Source organism: Gopherus flavomarginatus, chromosome 3 (genome assembly GCF_025201925.1).
Source record: "Gopherus flavomarginatus isolate rGopFla2 chromosome 3, rGopFla2.mat.asm, whole genome shotgun sequence".
In the NCBI taxonomy this organism is placed as follows: domain Eukaryota; kingdom Metazoa; phylum Chordata; order Testudines; family Testudinidae; genus Gopherus; species Gopherus flavomarginatus.
In genome coordinates, this window is record NC_066619.1 from 89,723,820 (window position 1) to 89,738,162 (window position 14,343).

At 44.7% G+C, this 14,343-nt stretch overlaps 1 protein-coding gene across 15 annotated transcripts in view; it reads right to left on the minus strand.

Annotated features, from left to right (window-relative positions):
* Positions 1 to 1,484: 1,484 nt before the first annotated feature.
* The window catches only part of AOPEP (aminopeptidase O (putative)), a 365,070-nt gene continuing 352,211 nt past the window's right edge, over positions 1,485 to 14,343 (minus strand). For all 15 annotated transcript variants that reach the window (XM_050945697.1, XM_050945698.1, XM_050945696.1 and 12 more), the window contains 2 exons: positions 5,281 to 5,367; positions 1,485 to 2,261 (listed from right to left, as the gene is read on the minus strand). In XM_050945697.1, coding sequence (XP_050801654.1) covers positions 2,121 to 2,261; positions 5,281 to 5,367 — 228 coding nt within the window. In that variant the 3' untranslated portion in view covers positions 1,485 to 2,120. The remainder of the gene's footprint in view (positions 2,262 to 5,280; positions 5,368 to 14,343) is intronic.

Sequence of the window (14,343 nt, forward strand, 5' to 3'; positions counted from 1 at the left end):
TTAGAAAGCAAGACCCCCCTGTAACTGCTATGCTGGCACTCTAAGCCTATTCCAAACCCACCGCAGTTTTCCTGGCTGACACAGGCATGTAGTTACTACCTATGTACCAGAAGAACGGAGCTATTCATAAACAGCTTGTTTTTATAGCATGTCGAAGGGGACCTCAGTAAGAAAAAGGTTGAGAACCTGTGGACTAGGACATTATATACCAGGGCCCAGCAGGGGTCGGGGGGGAATTCAGGGCTACCCATAGACATAGTTTTACTTCTATTTAGGGGGGCAAAGGCTGGCGGGGCTCAAGCCAGCTCCGCATAGCAGGGTTCAGGAGGGTGCACCATCTTCACCCCCTCACTCAGGAGACCATCCTACCTGTCTGGGCTGTGGGGGAACGCAAGAAAAAAAAATAACTCAAAGGGGGGGGAGACTCAATTCAAAGTTCGAAAACTGCTCAGGGTGTGAGGAGGGAGATAGCTCAGGCAGGGCCGGCTCTAGCAATTTCGCCACCCTGAGCACGGCGGCACGCCGCAGGGGGTGCTCTGCCGCTCGCATGGCTCTGGTGGAGCTGCCGCAGGCGTTTCTGTGGCCCGTCTGCTGGTCCCGCGGCTCTGGTGGAGCTGCCGCAGGCGTGTCTGCAGGAGGTCCACCGGAGCCGTGGGACCAGCGGACCCTCCGCAGCCACGCCTGCAGCAGCTCCACCGGAGCTGCATGCCACCCTCCCAGCCACCAGCAGAGTGCCCCCTGCGGCGTGCCGCCCCAAGCATGCACTTGGCGCGCTGTGGCCTGGATCCGGCCCTGAGCTCAGGGCTGTGTGCAGGCAGGGGGGAGCTAGGGGCAGCAGCAGGCACATTGAGGCTTCACATTGGGATGGGGGATACCAGCTTCAGCCCTGCCCCACTCCCAGCTTTGGGACAGGGGCTGCTGCCTTCAGCCCCCTGCTACTCCTGGCTGGGGTGAAGGGGTCGCTGGCTTCAGTGCTGAGGCTCGGAGCACCAGGTTTGAGCCATGGGGCACTGCAGCCCCCCTGAAAGGGCTCACAGACCCCCAATTGAAACCACTCTCTTAGTCCATATAAATAAAATAAATGCCACAAACTCAAATGGAGCCTAATATCAAGCATTGCCTACCTGTACAGGTTTGAAGGGAAGACAAATCAAGGGGTCCTGTTCAATACCAAATACTGAGCAATGTTTTTGCTAGCTCGTTGTCTGAATTGTGTTACCACAAATCAACTGTAAAGTTATGTGAACAACCAAGGAAAACAGGCTGTCAGCTTGTATCATTACACAAAAATCTGAGGTATGCTGTACTGGAAAGGATCTTCATACCAAACCTAATTGACTATGGGGTAAACATGCATGTACAAACACCATAAAGTAACCTTTCAAATAGGATGAAAGAAGGGAATATGTCACTATCTATATAGTATTTGGTGTAAAAGGCCAGTTTATATAATGTCTTTCATCTATGTTATACTTTACTTGCAATTTTGCTTTTTTTTTTTTTTACAAGTTTAATGAGATGACCTCTGCTTTTGTCCCTTAGCCACTAATTTCAAGTAGAACCAGAAGCAAATCAAAATAAAGCTATAAAATGTTTATCTTTATGTGACAGTCATTAGCATGTCTTTATAAACAGGTACTTCCTAGCATAACCAACACTAATTTTAACTTCCTCACACAAAATACTCAAAAGCATGTAAGCCACAATAATTTGAATCATGCCAGAATCACTCTGGATAACTAGTTTATGAGTTCAATGCCTCATGTGGACACAGATTTTGTTAAACAACTCCAGTAACTGCCATCCCCTAGCAAGTTCATACCACGTTTTCTATTTGCAGGTGTGAGTGCAGCCATGTTTAAGAAGTGTTATAAATGTAGATGTGTCTTAGTACAAAAACCTCTCTCTTCTCCATGCTCCTCAACTAGATCCCTTGTGCCTCAATGATCCATTGCTCCAGCAACGGTGTAGAAAAAAAAACATGCAAGAAATTTAATGAGTGATTCTTCGAGCTGAATATCAGCAAATTCTACATTGTGCCAGAGTTTATTTACTGCGCTGTGCATATTCTCTCACAGCAGGTTGAGGATTAAATACTTTAATCAAGAAAAATCACCTCTTCAGAATAGCATCTCTGCCACCACTTTGGCTGACGACACATCCATTTGGTTTTGTGTTGCAGCAAAGCATTTATAGGCAAGTTCCTGTTGTTTTGCATCTTCATTCACCATTAATTCTCCATACAGGTAGACACCCATAGCCTGCAAGAAGAAGAAAACACCCATTCATTCCATAACCAAATACAGCTAGCTGGCTTCTTTTTAAAGACAAACTTGTTTCACACAGCTCCCAACACACCACATACAGTACCCAATCTCATTTCATGTACAAAGCTATTTTTCTTTTAACAGGTACATATTTTTTTCTCCAAAATACAGTTCTCTGTCTGTCCGTCTCTCTTAGAGACTATTCAATCGGAGGAGGATTGTTGGTGTTTCATTAAATATATTACCAAAAGAACATTTACACTAGAGATTGATAATCAGCTAGAGTCAGCATCTTATGTCGGGAAAATGCTTTTCTGCGGTTTCTTCCCCTGCTTTTCAGGTTGAAGTCCATGTTCTCTCTCTCTGAGTCACCAACTGAGCTGTTTGAGAGGGCAATTTGCCTTTCCTCTAAGATGACAGAAATTTGAATGGTCTTTAGTTGATTTTCTTTCTCAGATGGGACCTTTCCACATGCAGGGATGGAGAACGGTCACTAGTATGTATCAACTGAAACAATCCATTCTGAGATGCCTACTTAATTTTGTTAACTGAAATCAATTGAAAATGATGGGTTTCTGTTTCAGGCTGGTCCCTTCAAGTGGGTACACATACAGCAGTTACAACTCTGGACTAGTAGGAAAAGGCAAAGCTCTCCCAAATCTGACTTTGAGAGTCTCAGTCAGGAAGGAAAATTATGGGATGCAATCTTGGCCTTACTGAAGTCAATGGAACCAAGATTTCACCCTTGGTTACCATATCCTCTTCTGAAGATGCAAATCACTTGAGCTAGATTGACACTGGTCCTGATATTGCAACCTAACCTGATCACAATGTGTCTACTGACATAAACATGGGCTGCAAATACAAGTGTGGGTTTGAAAACTCACTCCCCTTATGTTGACCAGAGTTTTTACCAATGTCGAGTTAACTCTTGCGGTCATTCCCAAGCGAACAATCCTGATTAGTAAGTGGTGGGTGTATGTTTTCATGCAACGTAACATACCATTTAGTGCCAGAAAGAAGACTAAAGTTACCACTAAAAAATATACATTTTAATTCAATATTTCTTGAAACTTTGTTTCCAAACCAGCTCCAGAAATTATCCTCAGGATTTTACCATCAGAATTGGTCAATTTGGCTAAATTAAAAAGTGTTTGTGGACAGTGTAGTTTGCCTTGGAACTGAAGACCCTAGAGCTTCTCTGTGTTCAGCTCCTTAGCAGGCAGAGTATCCTGGAGGCAGAGTTCCATTCCTTTTCACAGAGAATTGCTAAATATTTGGGTTTTGTTCCAAATCAGAATGAAACCAAATTTTGAAATATCTCTTTTTTGCACAGTTGTAATAATTTCACCCAAATCTCAAACATTAAAATGCAGTAAACACTGGTTTTCTGATATCCCAAATTGGATTAGTCACATTTGCATTTTTTGCAGACTTTTAAAGTAACGACATTCTTTTGTGATAAGTAAGGCCAAGAAAGTGCTTTGATTTCACATGTAATCATTCCAGAACTTAGTTGTGCCACAAATTGTACACCCTACTGGATTAAATTAAAAGAAGGTTCTTAAAGATAACAGCTTAAAAACTCTGCAGTTATGATTTCAAAAAAATTTTCCTTACAAAGCAGAAAAACATTGGTCCTTATCTGGCATAATCACCATTCTAAATATATTGCTTTTCAACTTGGCTTTTAATAGAGAGCTGAAGGATACAGTTGCTTTTTGTTTGCCTACCAGGGGCTGATATGACAGCTTCCATGTATCTGAAATTGCACCCCTTTATATAAGAATTAAAATGTGCATAATACACAAACATATATTTAAAAAAAAATCTGTGTAAACAGGTTTATCAGAACACATTGTTTGCTGTGGATTTTTGACTAGTTCTCTGGCTTCTCATGCATATTAAGAGTGTGATCTAGGTCTAGAAGATAGTGTTCAGGAGACTAATAAGAGCTGCACTGCTGTAGCAAGATGGAAAGTTGCAATCTATTGTCATGAAAAAATACAGCATGTTTGTCTGATCAGCCATTAAAAAAAAATCTCATATGTTGCAAGTAAAGTTTGAATTGTTATAATTCAGTATATAGAACATAGCAGCACCAATAATGTCAGAGAGTGTGTATGTACGATGCATGTACATATTTAGGTTAAAAATTGTGAGTAAAATAAATGTGAGTGATCTTGTCAGAACAGTGTGATTTAGGCCCTACTGCATATATATAATAGATACAAGAGGTAGGATTCTTTGACCTCATCAACAACTGAGCAAGAGTTTTACAACTATGGTTAAGCATGTAGTTGAGGCTTAACCTAGTTATAAAACTATGTTCTAGCCTAAATCTCTACCTGAGCTATAACCTGGACTGTTAACTTGATTATAACAAGGTTTTTGCTCCATCCACATTCATTGGTCAACCCGTTAACTTGGTTTGGATGAAAAGGAGTTTAAATTGCTTAACCAGCATTATTAAACCAGCATCTTTTGCCTAGAAAGACAGGACCCTGGAAACTACTTTTGAATATTATAAAAGCCTGATAGTGTAGGTCTCAGGTGCAGATATCTGACAAATCACAGCTAGAGAGTACCATATATACTTGTTCATTAGCCCTTTTGTTTATAAGCGACCCCCACCCAAGATGGTTAGGTAAAAATAGAAAAAACTGTATGACCCTTTCATAAGCTGACCGTATATTTCAGGGGTTGGCAAACTTTGGCTCCTGGCCTATCAGGGTAAGCTTCTAGCGGGCCTGAATGTTTTGTTCACCTGGAGCGTTCACAGGCATGGAGCATGACAATGTATTAGATATTCAATTCAATGATTCCACAAAGTTTAAAAATCATCAAATTTTGGTGTAGACCCATTTATAAGCCGACCCCCATTCTTTGATGCGTTACTTTTTTACCAAAAATAATCGGCTTATGAACGAGTATATACAGTAAGTTAAAATCAGTTTATACTCTGACACAACACACGGTGATTATTTTGAAAATGTTAATAAATTAAACTGACCTGATCTTCCTTGAGGAATTTCTCAATGTCAGCATATCTTCTTCTATATTTGTGTTTAACAACAAGCTCACACCACCGATGTCGAACCTTTGGAAAAGAAAATACATATTAAACATGCATACTGTGTTGGTGTACCTGATACAATGTCACTCAACTTTTTTAAAGTTTTTAAAAGTTTAAAGTTTTTTTTAAGTGTTTTAGAGGAATGGCAGTTTATGAAACATTTTCAAGTACTTTAGTAGGACTTGCAAATCTTGCTTAAAAATCTATGTGCCCCTAAATATGGACACAAATGAAGTTCCTATTTTTAAGGGCAGATGCTGTTTAGAGCATTGACTCATGTGCCTCTATAAACCATTAGATCATTAATACTCATCTGACACACTAAAAATAAAATGTGCTTCTATAGTAGGATTTTTGGCCTCCAACATATCTGGATAAACAAGCATCTGTAACTGTCAAACCAATCCCAATCATAACTTAAACCTGTTGAATCAGTGAGTCTGTTATTTTCAAAATAACAATTATTCTACAAAACTACTTCTAAAAAGTTACACTTAGCATTAGAATAAATAAATACTTTTTTCCTTTTCTCATCTAGTTTTACAAAAGAGGAAGTTATTGCTTCAAAGCTCTGGAAGCAGACATAAGATACAATTGGATTATTTCCTTTAGGCAAGTGTCTAACCTAGGGGGCATGAGGCTAAAACACATTTTTGTACAAAGTGTATCTGGGGGACAGGTGCTGCATCTATCCTGGGATGAAAGGGATAAAAGGTAAATGAGAAAACATGAAATAAATAATTTACATTTCAGCAAACCAAAGTTTTGCCAATACAGCTTGCCAGAATGTGTCTAACATCTATTCATACTCAAGTTGCTGATTTGCTGTACCGAATGTACTTCAGTGAACGCAGTTATTGGCTTATGCAAACTGTAGAGAATAATATTGCTACTAAAATGGGCAATATGGCCAGTACAGCTTTTGAATGCAGGTTCTTTACAAAGCGTTGGCATGCTTTACATTTCCTTGCATTTTGATGTCTTTTTGATTTGTTTTTAACCATTCACTTCTGTGGCTTTGAGGCCATGGCTACACTTACAGTTTTGCAGCGCTGGTAGTTACAGCTGTGTTCGTACAGCTGTGTAGGGCCAGCGCTGCAGTGTGGCCACACTGACAGCTACCAGCGCTGCAGTGTGGCCACATTTGCAGCACTTGCAGCGCTGTTGGGAGTGGTGCATTGTGGGCAGCTATCCCACAGAGCACCTCGTCCCATTTTGGCACTGTGGCTTGTGGGAAGGGGAAGGAAGTGTGCAGGTCTTTCCGCTTCCTGTTCCAACGCCCCGTGGTGCTTTGCTACACATTCCGAGCAGTTTGGCAGCATTGTGATTCTGCAGCGCGATTTCTGAGATTTCTGTTACAAATGGAGCCTGAGCTGCTGAGGACCTTGCTCTGATGAATGTTGCCAGCACATCACGCATGGCAGTGGAGCTATTCCTTCAGCTGCAAAGTGACAGTGAGGAGTCAGACGATGATATTGAAACGCCTGACGCTCAAGACACTCAATTGCTTGTGACAGTAACAGACGTGCTCAGCACCGTGGAATGGCGCCTTTGGGCTCGGGAAACCAGCACTGAGTGGTGGGATCACATCGTCCTGCAAGCCTGGGATGACGAGCAGTGGCTGCAGAACTTTCGGATGAGAAAAGCCACTTTCATGGGACTGTGTGCTGAGCTCGCCCCTACCCTGCGGCGCAGGGACATGAGATTGAGAGCTGCCCTGCCAGTGGAGAAGCGGGTGGCTATTGCAATCTGGAAGCTGGCAACTCCAGACAGCTACCGATCGGTGGCGAACCAGTATGGAGTGGTAAAGTCCACCGTTGGAATGGTGCTGATGCAAGTTTGCACAGCCATTAATCGCACCCTGCTAAGAAGAACTGCGACTCTGGGGAACGTGCAGGACATTGTGGATGGCTTTGCACAAATGGGTTTCCCTAACTGTGGAAGGGCAATAGATGGGACGCATATTCCTATTCTGTCACCACCCCACCTGGCGTCAGAGTACGTTAATCGCAAGGGGTATTTCTGCGTGGTTCTGCAAGCGCTTGTGGATCACCGTGGGCGTTTCACTGACATTTACTCAGGATGGCCTGGAAAGGTGCATGATGCACGCATCTTTCGGAACAGTGCCCTGTTCAGGAGGCTGAGGGCTGGGACTTTTTTCCCAGACCGCAAGATCACAGTAGGGGACGTCGAAATGCCCACTGTGATCCTTGGAGACCCCGCTTACCCCTTAATGCCTTGGCTCATGAAACCATATAAAGGAAGCTTGACAGGAGCAAGGACCGGTTCAACTACAGGCTGAGCCGGTGCAGAATGACTGTGGAGTGTGCTTTTGGCTGTTTGAAAGGCCGCTGGAGGTGTCTTTATGGGAAGCTAGATTTGGGGGAAAGCAGCATCTCCGCTATTATATCCGCGTGCTGTACCCTCCATAATATTTGTGAAGGGAAGGGTGAAAGATTCAGTGAGGAATGGACCTCCGAGGTTCGATGCCTAGAGGATGAATTTGCACAGCCAGAGAGCAGGGCTACTAGAGAGACCCAGGAAAGGGCTTCAAGGATTAGGGATGCCTTAAGGGAGCAATTTGATGCTGAGAGCCAACAGTAATGTTTGGTGCCTTTGCTGTGCTCCTTTCTACCTTGGGGTACAATATTTACCACTTCCTGCAATAATAAAACGTATTGTAAAAGCCATAAAATCCTTTATTCAAAGTACAGTACATAAAAGGCCAGGGGGGTTAGGGTGGTGGACTGTACATTCAGAGGTTTGAATATGTCCTGTTTGGATTACTGTTCAATGTCTGCTGCACTTCAGGATTACTATGCTGCAGGGTAATGGGGGTGGAGTGCACAGGGTAAGAATTGTAGTTATCAGGGCTGGTAGGTGATCGTACCGGTGTTGGGGGCAGCTCGGGGTAATAAGAAACTGGCTGCTGGAGAAAGGTGTTTTGTGCAAATACTGGGGAACAAGAAAGAGAGCTTTGGGAGGGGTGTGGATTACCACGGTACAGATCTGCCTGCATGGCTACGAGAGACTCGAAAGAGTCAGTTTGGCGACCAGGAGGCTTATCATCTGCTTTGAGGTTTTTTTGGTAGCCAATTCCTTTCTCCTGCTTTCTGTTTGCCTCCACTCATACATTTTCTCTCTCCATTCCTGCGTCTTCCTACTTTCTCTGTTGTAGTGAATCATAACTGCTTTGATCAATTCTTCTTTTGATTTTCGCGGATTTTTTCTCAAGTTCTGTAAGCGACGTGAGGCCGGTGATCCGGCTGCATTAGTCAAGGTCACTAAAAAAACATAGATAGAAACATGTAATACGCAGAGGCTACATTGTTTATTATCACACAGTGAAGGAGTTTTTAGACTTTTTGTAGCATCATTCCCACATACCTAACATAACAGAGAGAGGCCAGGGAAGCGAAGGCATGGCGAGCAATGGGGTGAGTGTTTCTGACCCGACTGCACCTGGGAGGGGGAATTGACCGATGGGTCACTGAGGTTTATCTGCACTGGGTACAGGAGGTAGCTGGTGTCCTGCACAGGGGACAGTAGTGAACAGGAAGGTGGCGAGCTGCTGGCGGTCCGCCTAACTGCCGGCCTGCTGGTAGAGGGGGGGGGACGCACAGCTGTGCTGGCTGCCTGCTGGGAAGGGGGGGGGGAGACCGGAGCGCACCGCGGGGCTGGCTGCCTGCTGGGAAAGGGGGGGGAGAGACCGGAGGGCACCACGGGGCTGGCTGCCTGCTGGGAAGGGAGGGGGAGAGACCAGAGGGCACCGCGGGGCTGGCTGCCTGCTGGGAAGGGGGGGGGGGGCGGGAGACCGGAGGGCACCGCGGAGCTGGCTACGTGCTGGAAGGGGGTGGGGAGACCGGAGCGCACTGCGGGGCTGGAGGGGGGACCGCGAACCTGGCGCCCTGCACTCAAGTATCCCTAAATTCTCAACAGGGTTTCCTACTGCCAGATATATCACTGCTGCGTGTTACCTGGGAAGAGAGGGAGGGTCTTCTACAGCAATGTGGATTCCGCCCTGGCCCCTATGCAGCTTGCCTGTGTGCAGCCATGGTCCCCCCACCCCTCGCTGCACAGTGGATCGGACGAGTTAGCCTGACCGGGACAAGGACCACGGTGGCTCTCCCGATAAACTTGCGAAAGCGCATTGCCCACGCTCTGGCTGCAACTTTTCAAGAGATTACCGAGGCCGATTACAGAGACATGATAGAGCAAATCAATGGGCTAGTCCACGTTTAGGCATGCATGCAGGCAGCCATAACCCAAACCCTCCTCTCCCAAAACATAAAAATCTGCTTACCCCGAGCACGCTCCACAGCTTCTTCCTCACCAGCAACTTCCAGCTGCTGCGACTGGCTAGTCTCCTCCTGGCTTGAGAAGAGCTCCTGGCTGCATGCCTCCTGGGACTCCGGGGTGTCTCCCTCCACGCCAGTAGCCTCACTGTCGCCGTCCTCTACAACCTCCCCCACTTCTCCCTGCTCTGAACTCTCCATCGTGCTCCTAGGATTGGCAGTGGGGTCACACCCAAGTATGGCATCCAGCTCCTGGTAAAAACGGCAGGTCGTGGGGGCAGCTCCTGAGCGGCGATTTCCCTCACGGGCTTTGCAGTAAGCACTCCTCAGCTCTTTTATTTTGACCCTGCCCTGCAACGCGTCCCGTTCATGGCCCCTTCTCAGCAAGGACTGTGATATCTGCCCATAGGTATCATAATTTCTCCTTCTGGAGCGCAGCTGTGCTTGCACAGCTTCCTGACCCCAAACACTGATGAGGTCCTGCAGCTCGGAATTGTTCCATGCTGGGGCTCGTTTGGGGCGTGGAGGCATGGTCACTGATTGATTGAATGATTGATTGCACTCCACACCTGGCTGAGCAAACAGGAAGGGGATTTTTAAAATTCCTGGGGCATTTAAAGGTGGGGTCAGCTGAGCCCAGGGCAGTGAAGTGTGCATGATTACCAGAGAGGCTTCTAAGGTATGCTGGGATACCTCCTCATACCCCGGAGGTCAATAAAAGCGCTGGTGGGCGTCCACACTTGCTGACCAGCGCTGGATCACCAGCGCTGGAATCCCTACACCCGAGGCTCGACCGGGTGTACAGCCAGCGCTGCAACCAGGCAGTTGCAGCGCTGGCCGTGCTTTGCAAATGTGGCCACATCCTAAGTTGCAGCGCTGTAACCCCCTCACCAGCGCTGCAACTCTCTAGTGTAGCCATGGCCTGAGTGTCATTTTACACTGCATCACGGCTTCTTCAGTTATACGCAATGAGCAGTCAAACATTTTATGTTCTATTATTGGCACTGCATTCACTCAAAAAGAAAGCAGTTAAGTGCATTAAAAACTACTTGTATTACAGCTTGCTTTTACAGCCTTTCAAGGGAGAGGCACTTTATAACAATCCGTTTTTGCAGTAATAACAAAATGTAAGTAGTTTCAAGATTTTTGGCAGGTTGAGTCTAAATTATATAATTATCTACTAATCCAGCACAAATCACGTCTTAAAGATAGATTTACCGATAAAAAACCCAGGGAAAATGAAAGCTGGAAACAGGTAGTTTTTGTGAACAATTTGGAGGTAGAAGAGGATGCTTTAGTCAATTTCAAGTTGATGCAGGCTATTCCTTAAAGCCCTACAATCCCCCCAACTCTTTGTTCACCCTTTACCATTACTACAACAAGGGATACAATTTTGAATGTCTAATGATTCGGCAGTCAGCCATCATCAGCTTTACATCACAGGGAGGAATTTCAGAGGCTTATATAACTGAATTGACAGTCTCATTAAAACCATTAAGTGCTGAATGGTCACAGGCTTCGGAAAAATTCTCCTGTGTCCTTGATTTCTTCACTGTGTGGCCTCTTCCATAAAATTGCTGGAATGCAACTTCTGACTACAACAAGGGACTTAGGAAACTCAGGGTTGGGGGGGTAAGTGTTTGGGCTCATTTATTAAACTAGTAAAAATAAAACAAACAATAAAAAGACTAATTGTGTGCTGGGGATTTAGTCTGTTTCTTAAAAGTTACTGCTGACAAGCTAAAAGTATTAGAATCCTACATGTAGCACAAACTCTCTGGCTATATGAAAGAAAAGAGGTTCTTATTGTGATATGTATTTTTTTATATTTGACATTCTGTATTAACCTTCTTGTATATTAGATGTATCTCTTGCTAGTATATACCATACATACTCATTCATAAGCCGAAGTTTTTTAGTAAAAAAAAAAGGAAGCAGCAGAGAAGTGGGTCGGCTTATAAACAGGTATAGAGAGGGAGAGGTGGGACACAGCCCCTCCCCCCAACAGAGGGAGCAAGGAGAGGTAGCACAGCCAGAAGGGAAGAGATGGGGCCAGAGTCTCTCTGCTTCTGGCCATGCTGCTCTCCCCGCAGCCTCCGAAGCAGCTGCAGCTCTGGGGCTGGCAGGCTGTAGCTGTGCTGCTCAGCCCCGCCCCCCAGAGCAGGCTGTGGCTATGCCGCCCAGGTGCTGGAGCACGCTGCGGCTGTGCTGCCCTGCCCTGCCCAGCCCAGCCTACTGGAACATGCTGCGGCCGCGCCACCCGGTCTGGCCCACCGGAGTAGGCTGCGGCCACACTGCCCAGCCTGCTGGAGCAACTCCAGCCAGGCCAGAGCCATCCTCCTCTGGCCCTCCCCAGATAAGGTGGGAAAGGATGGGATGGGGAGAGTGTGGGGGTCCCAGGCTACAGTTGGGGTCATGTGGGGTGTGGTTACAGGGGTCACTCCCCTGACCCCCAGCTTCTCCCCCCCAAAAAAAATTTCCCCACCAGTTGCTGTCCTGGCCCGTCAGGGTAAGCAGCTGGTGCACCGAGACACTTTGTTTACTTAGGTTTACCTCTGTGCCTGCAAATGATCGAGGTAAACAAACCATCTCTGCCCACCAGTGGCTTATCCTGATGGCCCAGGAGCCAAAGTTTGCTGACCCTTGAATTATAGGGTCAGCTTATGAACGGGTCATAAAAATTTTCCATTTTTATGTATCCATCTCGGGGGTGGGGGGTTGGTTTATAAACGAATTGGCTTATGATCAGGTATATACGGTAGTGATCATCAACCACATCTGAAAAAAACCTGGAACAATTAAATTGCGTCTGTTTCCTTAGACTATTGCTTCCTACATAGGGTTCTTGCTCTTGGCACTAAGCCTCAGTTAATATATTTAGGGAAAAAAAAGAGATTAGCTGAATGAGAATTGGGACAGCACACATTTTTTTTTCTTTCTTTCTTTCTTTCTTTCTTAGGATCTGTAGAAATTATGGCAGTTTTCCAAAACTGAGGTGCAGAGAATCACCAGCTGGGATGGAAGCAGCATGTCTGATATCCTCAGATTGCATGTTCACCTCCTATTTTCACAAAGCTGAAAAAGGCACTTTCAGTGTAACAAACTGCAGGAGAACCAGTCATTATTAGCGCTTTTTCAAATACAATATTTCAGTCATTCCCATCTGCTTTCTAATCCATCATATGTAGTGGATGCTGGTAAACAGTGGGTGAAAATGGTTTAGCTGCTAGATCAAGTCTTTCTGTAACATGGCACCAAATGTAGTTTGTCCTAAACCACAATTGCAGCTAAACCATATTCATAAACCAGTTCAGATACATATGCTATCAACACAGCAACAGGTAATTTTTCTAGTAGATATCATGCACTAATCCCTCTCACATTACGAGTTTTACGCACACATGAAGGAGAGAAAAAAACCTCCTTCAGTTCCTTGCTTTTCATCCAAAACTTAAAGCAGGCACCACCGCTTTCCTGTGTAATTAATGTGTCATATTTCTGGGCACTTTAATGAACATATATAAAAGGAAATATTGAAAACTAAGTAGTTTGTGGTGGGACAGAAGTAACCATACTCTATCCTGTGTAGACTCTTCTGTATCCATCCCTCCGTGGTGCAAAGGAAGAGGGAAAGGGAAGCAAAGACTCATCGGTGAAAATAAGAATTTACTACTTTTTTTCCCATATTGAGAGCCATGTCAGACTCTCTCTTTTTGCTCTACACATTTCTCTGTGCTCTTCTGCATAGCTCAGAGAGATTCACCGTATGTTTTTTTGGCTAGTTACATCATATTCAGCACAAACTGAAGCTGAAAAGTAATTTATAGCTACTCTTCCTGTTGCTGCTGGCAGAGTTGATTGTGCTTTACTTTGTCTGGCTCTTATGTACTCCAGCTCTGAAATAACACCTGTAACTACACACAAACACTGGGTCTGAGTTTGGCAGCTGCTGGACCTACAAGCTAAACTCTGGAATGTAATTTATTTTTTCAGCCTCAGAATTTAAGTTTATGGTTGTCCTTTTGACTGTCTCAACCTCTGCCTGATGCTCAGGAGGAGGGAGGAAAAGTAATTTGGGGGATGTAGAACTGTCTGCAGGTCTTGTGGGAGGTCAGGTTCCTGATGGATCATCTTGCGCTACTAAAAATGTTCTTCCCTTCCAATTGATATTATGGATTATGCTGAAGTGACTACCAATTTTCCATTCAACAGCTGAAAATTTCCTGTAAATATATATGAACTTTGCAACACATTCCACAATGTTGTCAGCACAATTTGGGTTCATGGACTGTTGCAGATATGTAATTTGAAAACATGACATTTCAATTTAGCAATCAAAAGAGGTTATCAGAGTGGAGGGTTATTTTGCTTTGTTTTGCTATCCTTAAGAGCAAAGTCTTAAATGAATGCTGTTGTCAGGTTGCATTTAGCCCCACATTTAAAGCTTTGTTTGGGGGGGAAAAAAAGAGAGAGAGAGAGAGAAAGAGAGCGAGTTTACAGAAAACAAAGACCAATAAAAATGTTCATTTTTAAAAAAAATTCTAAGATTTAGACAAATGGATAATGCCCTGCAGTGCTGTTCACAACCCAAACACTGTAGCATTTTGCTAGTACAAATGAACTTGAAAATAAAACTGACTAGAAATCAAAGTGACACTGATTAGTTTATTTTCAAACCCACAGAAAAGTAAAATTCAAAACAAAA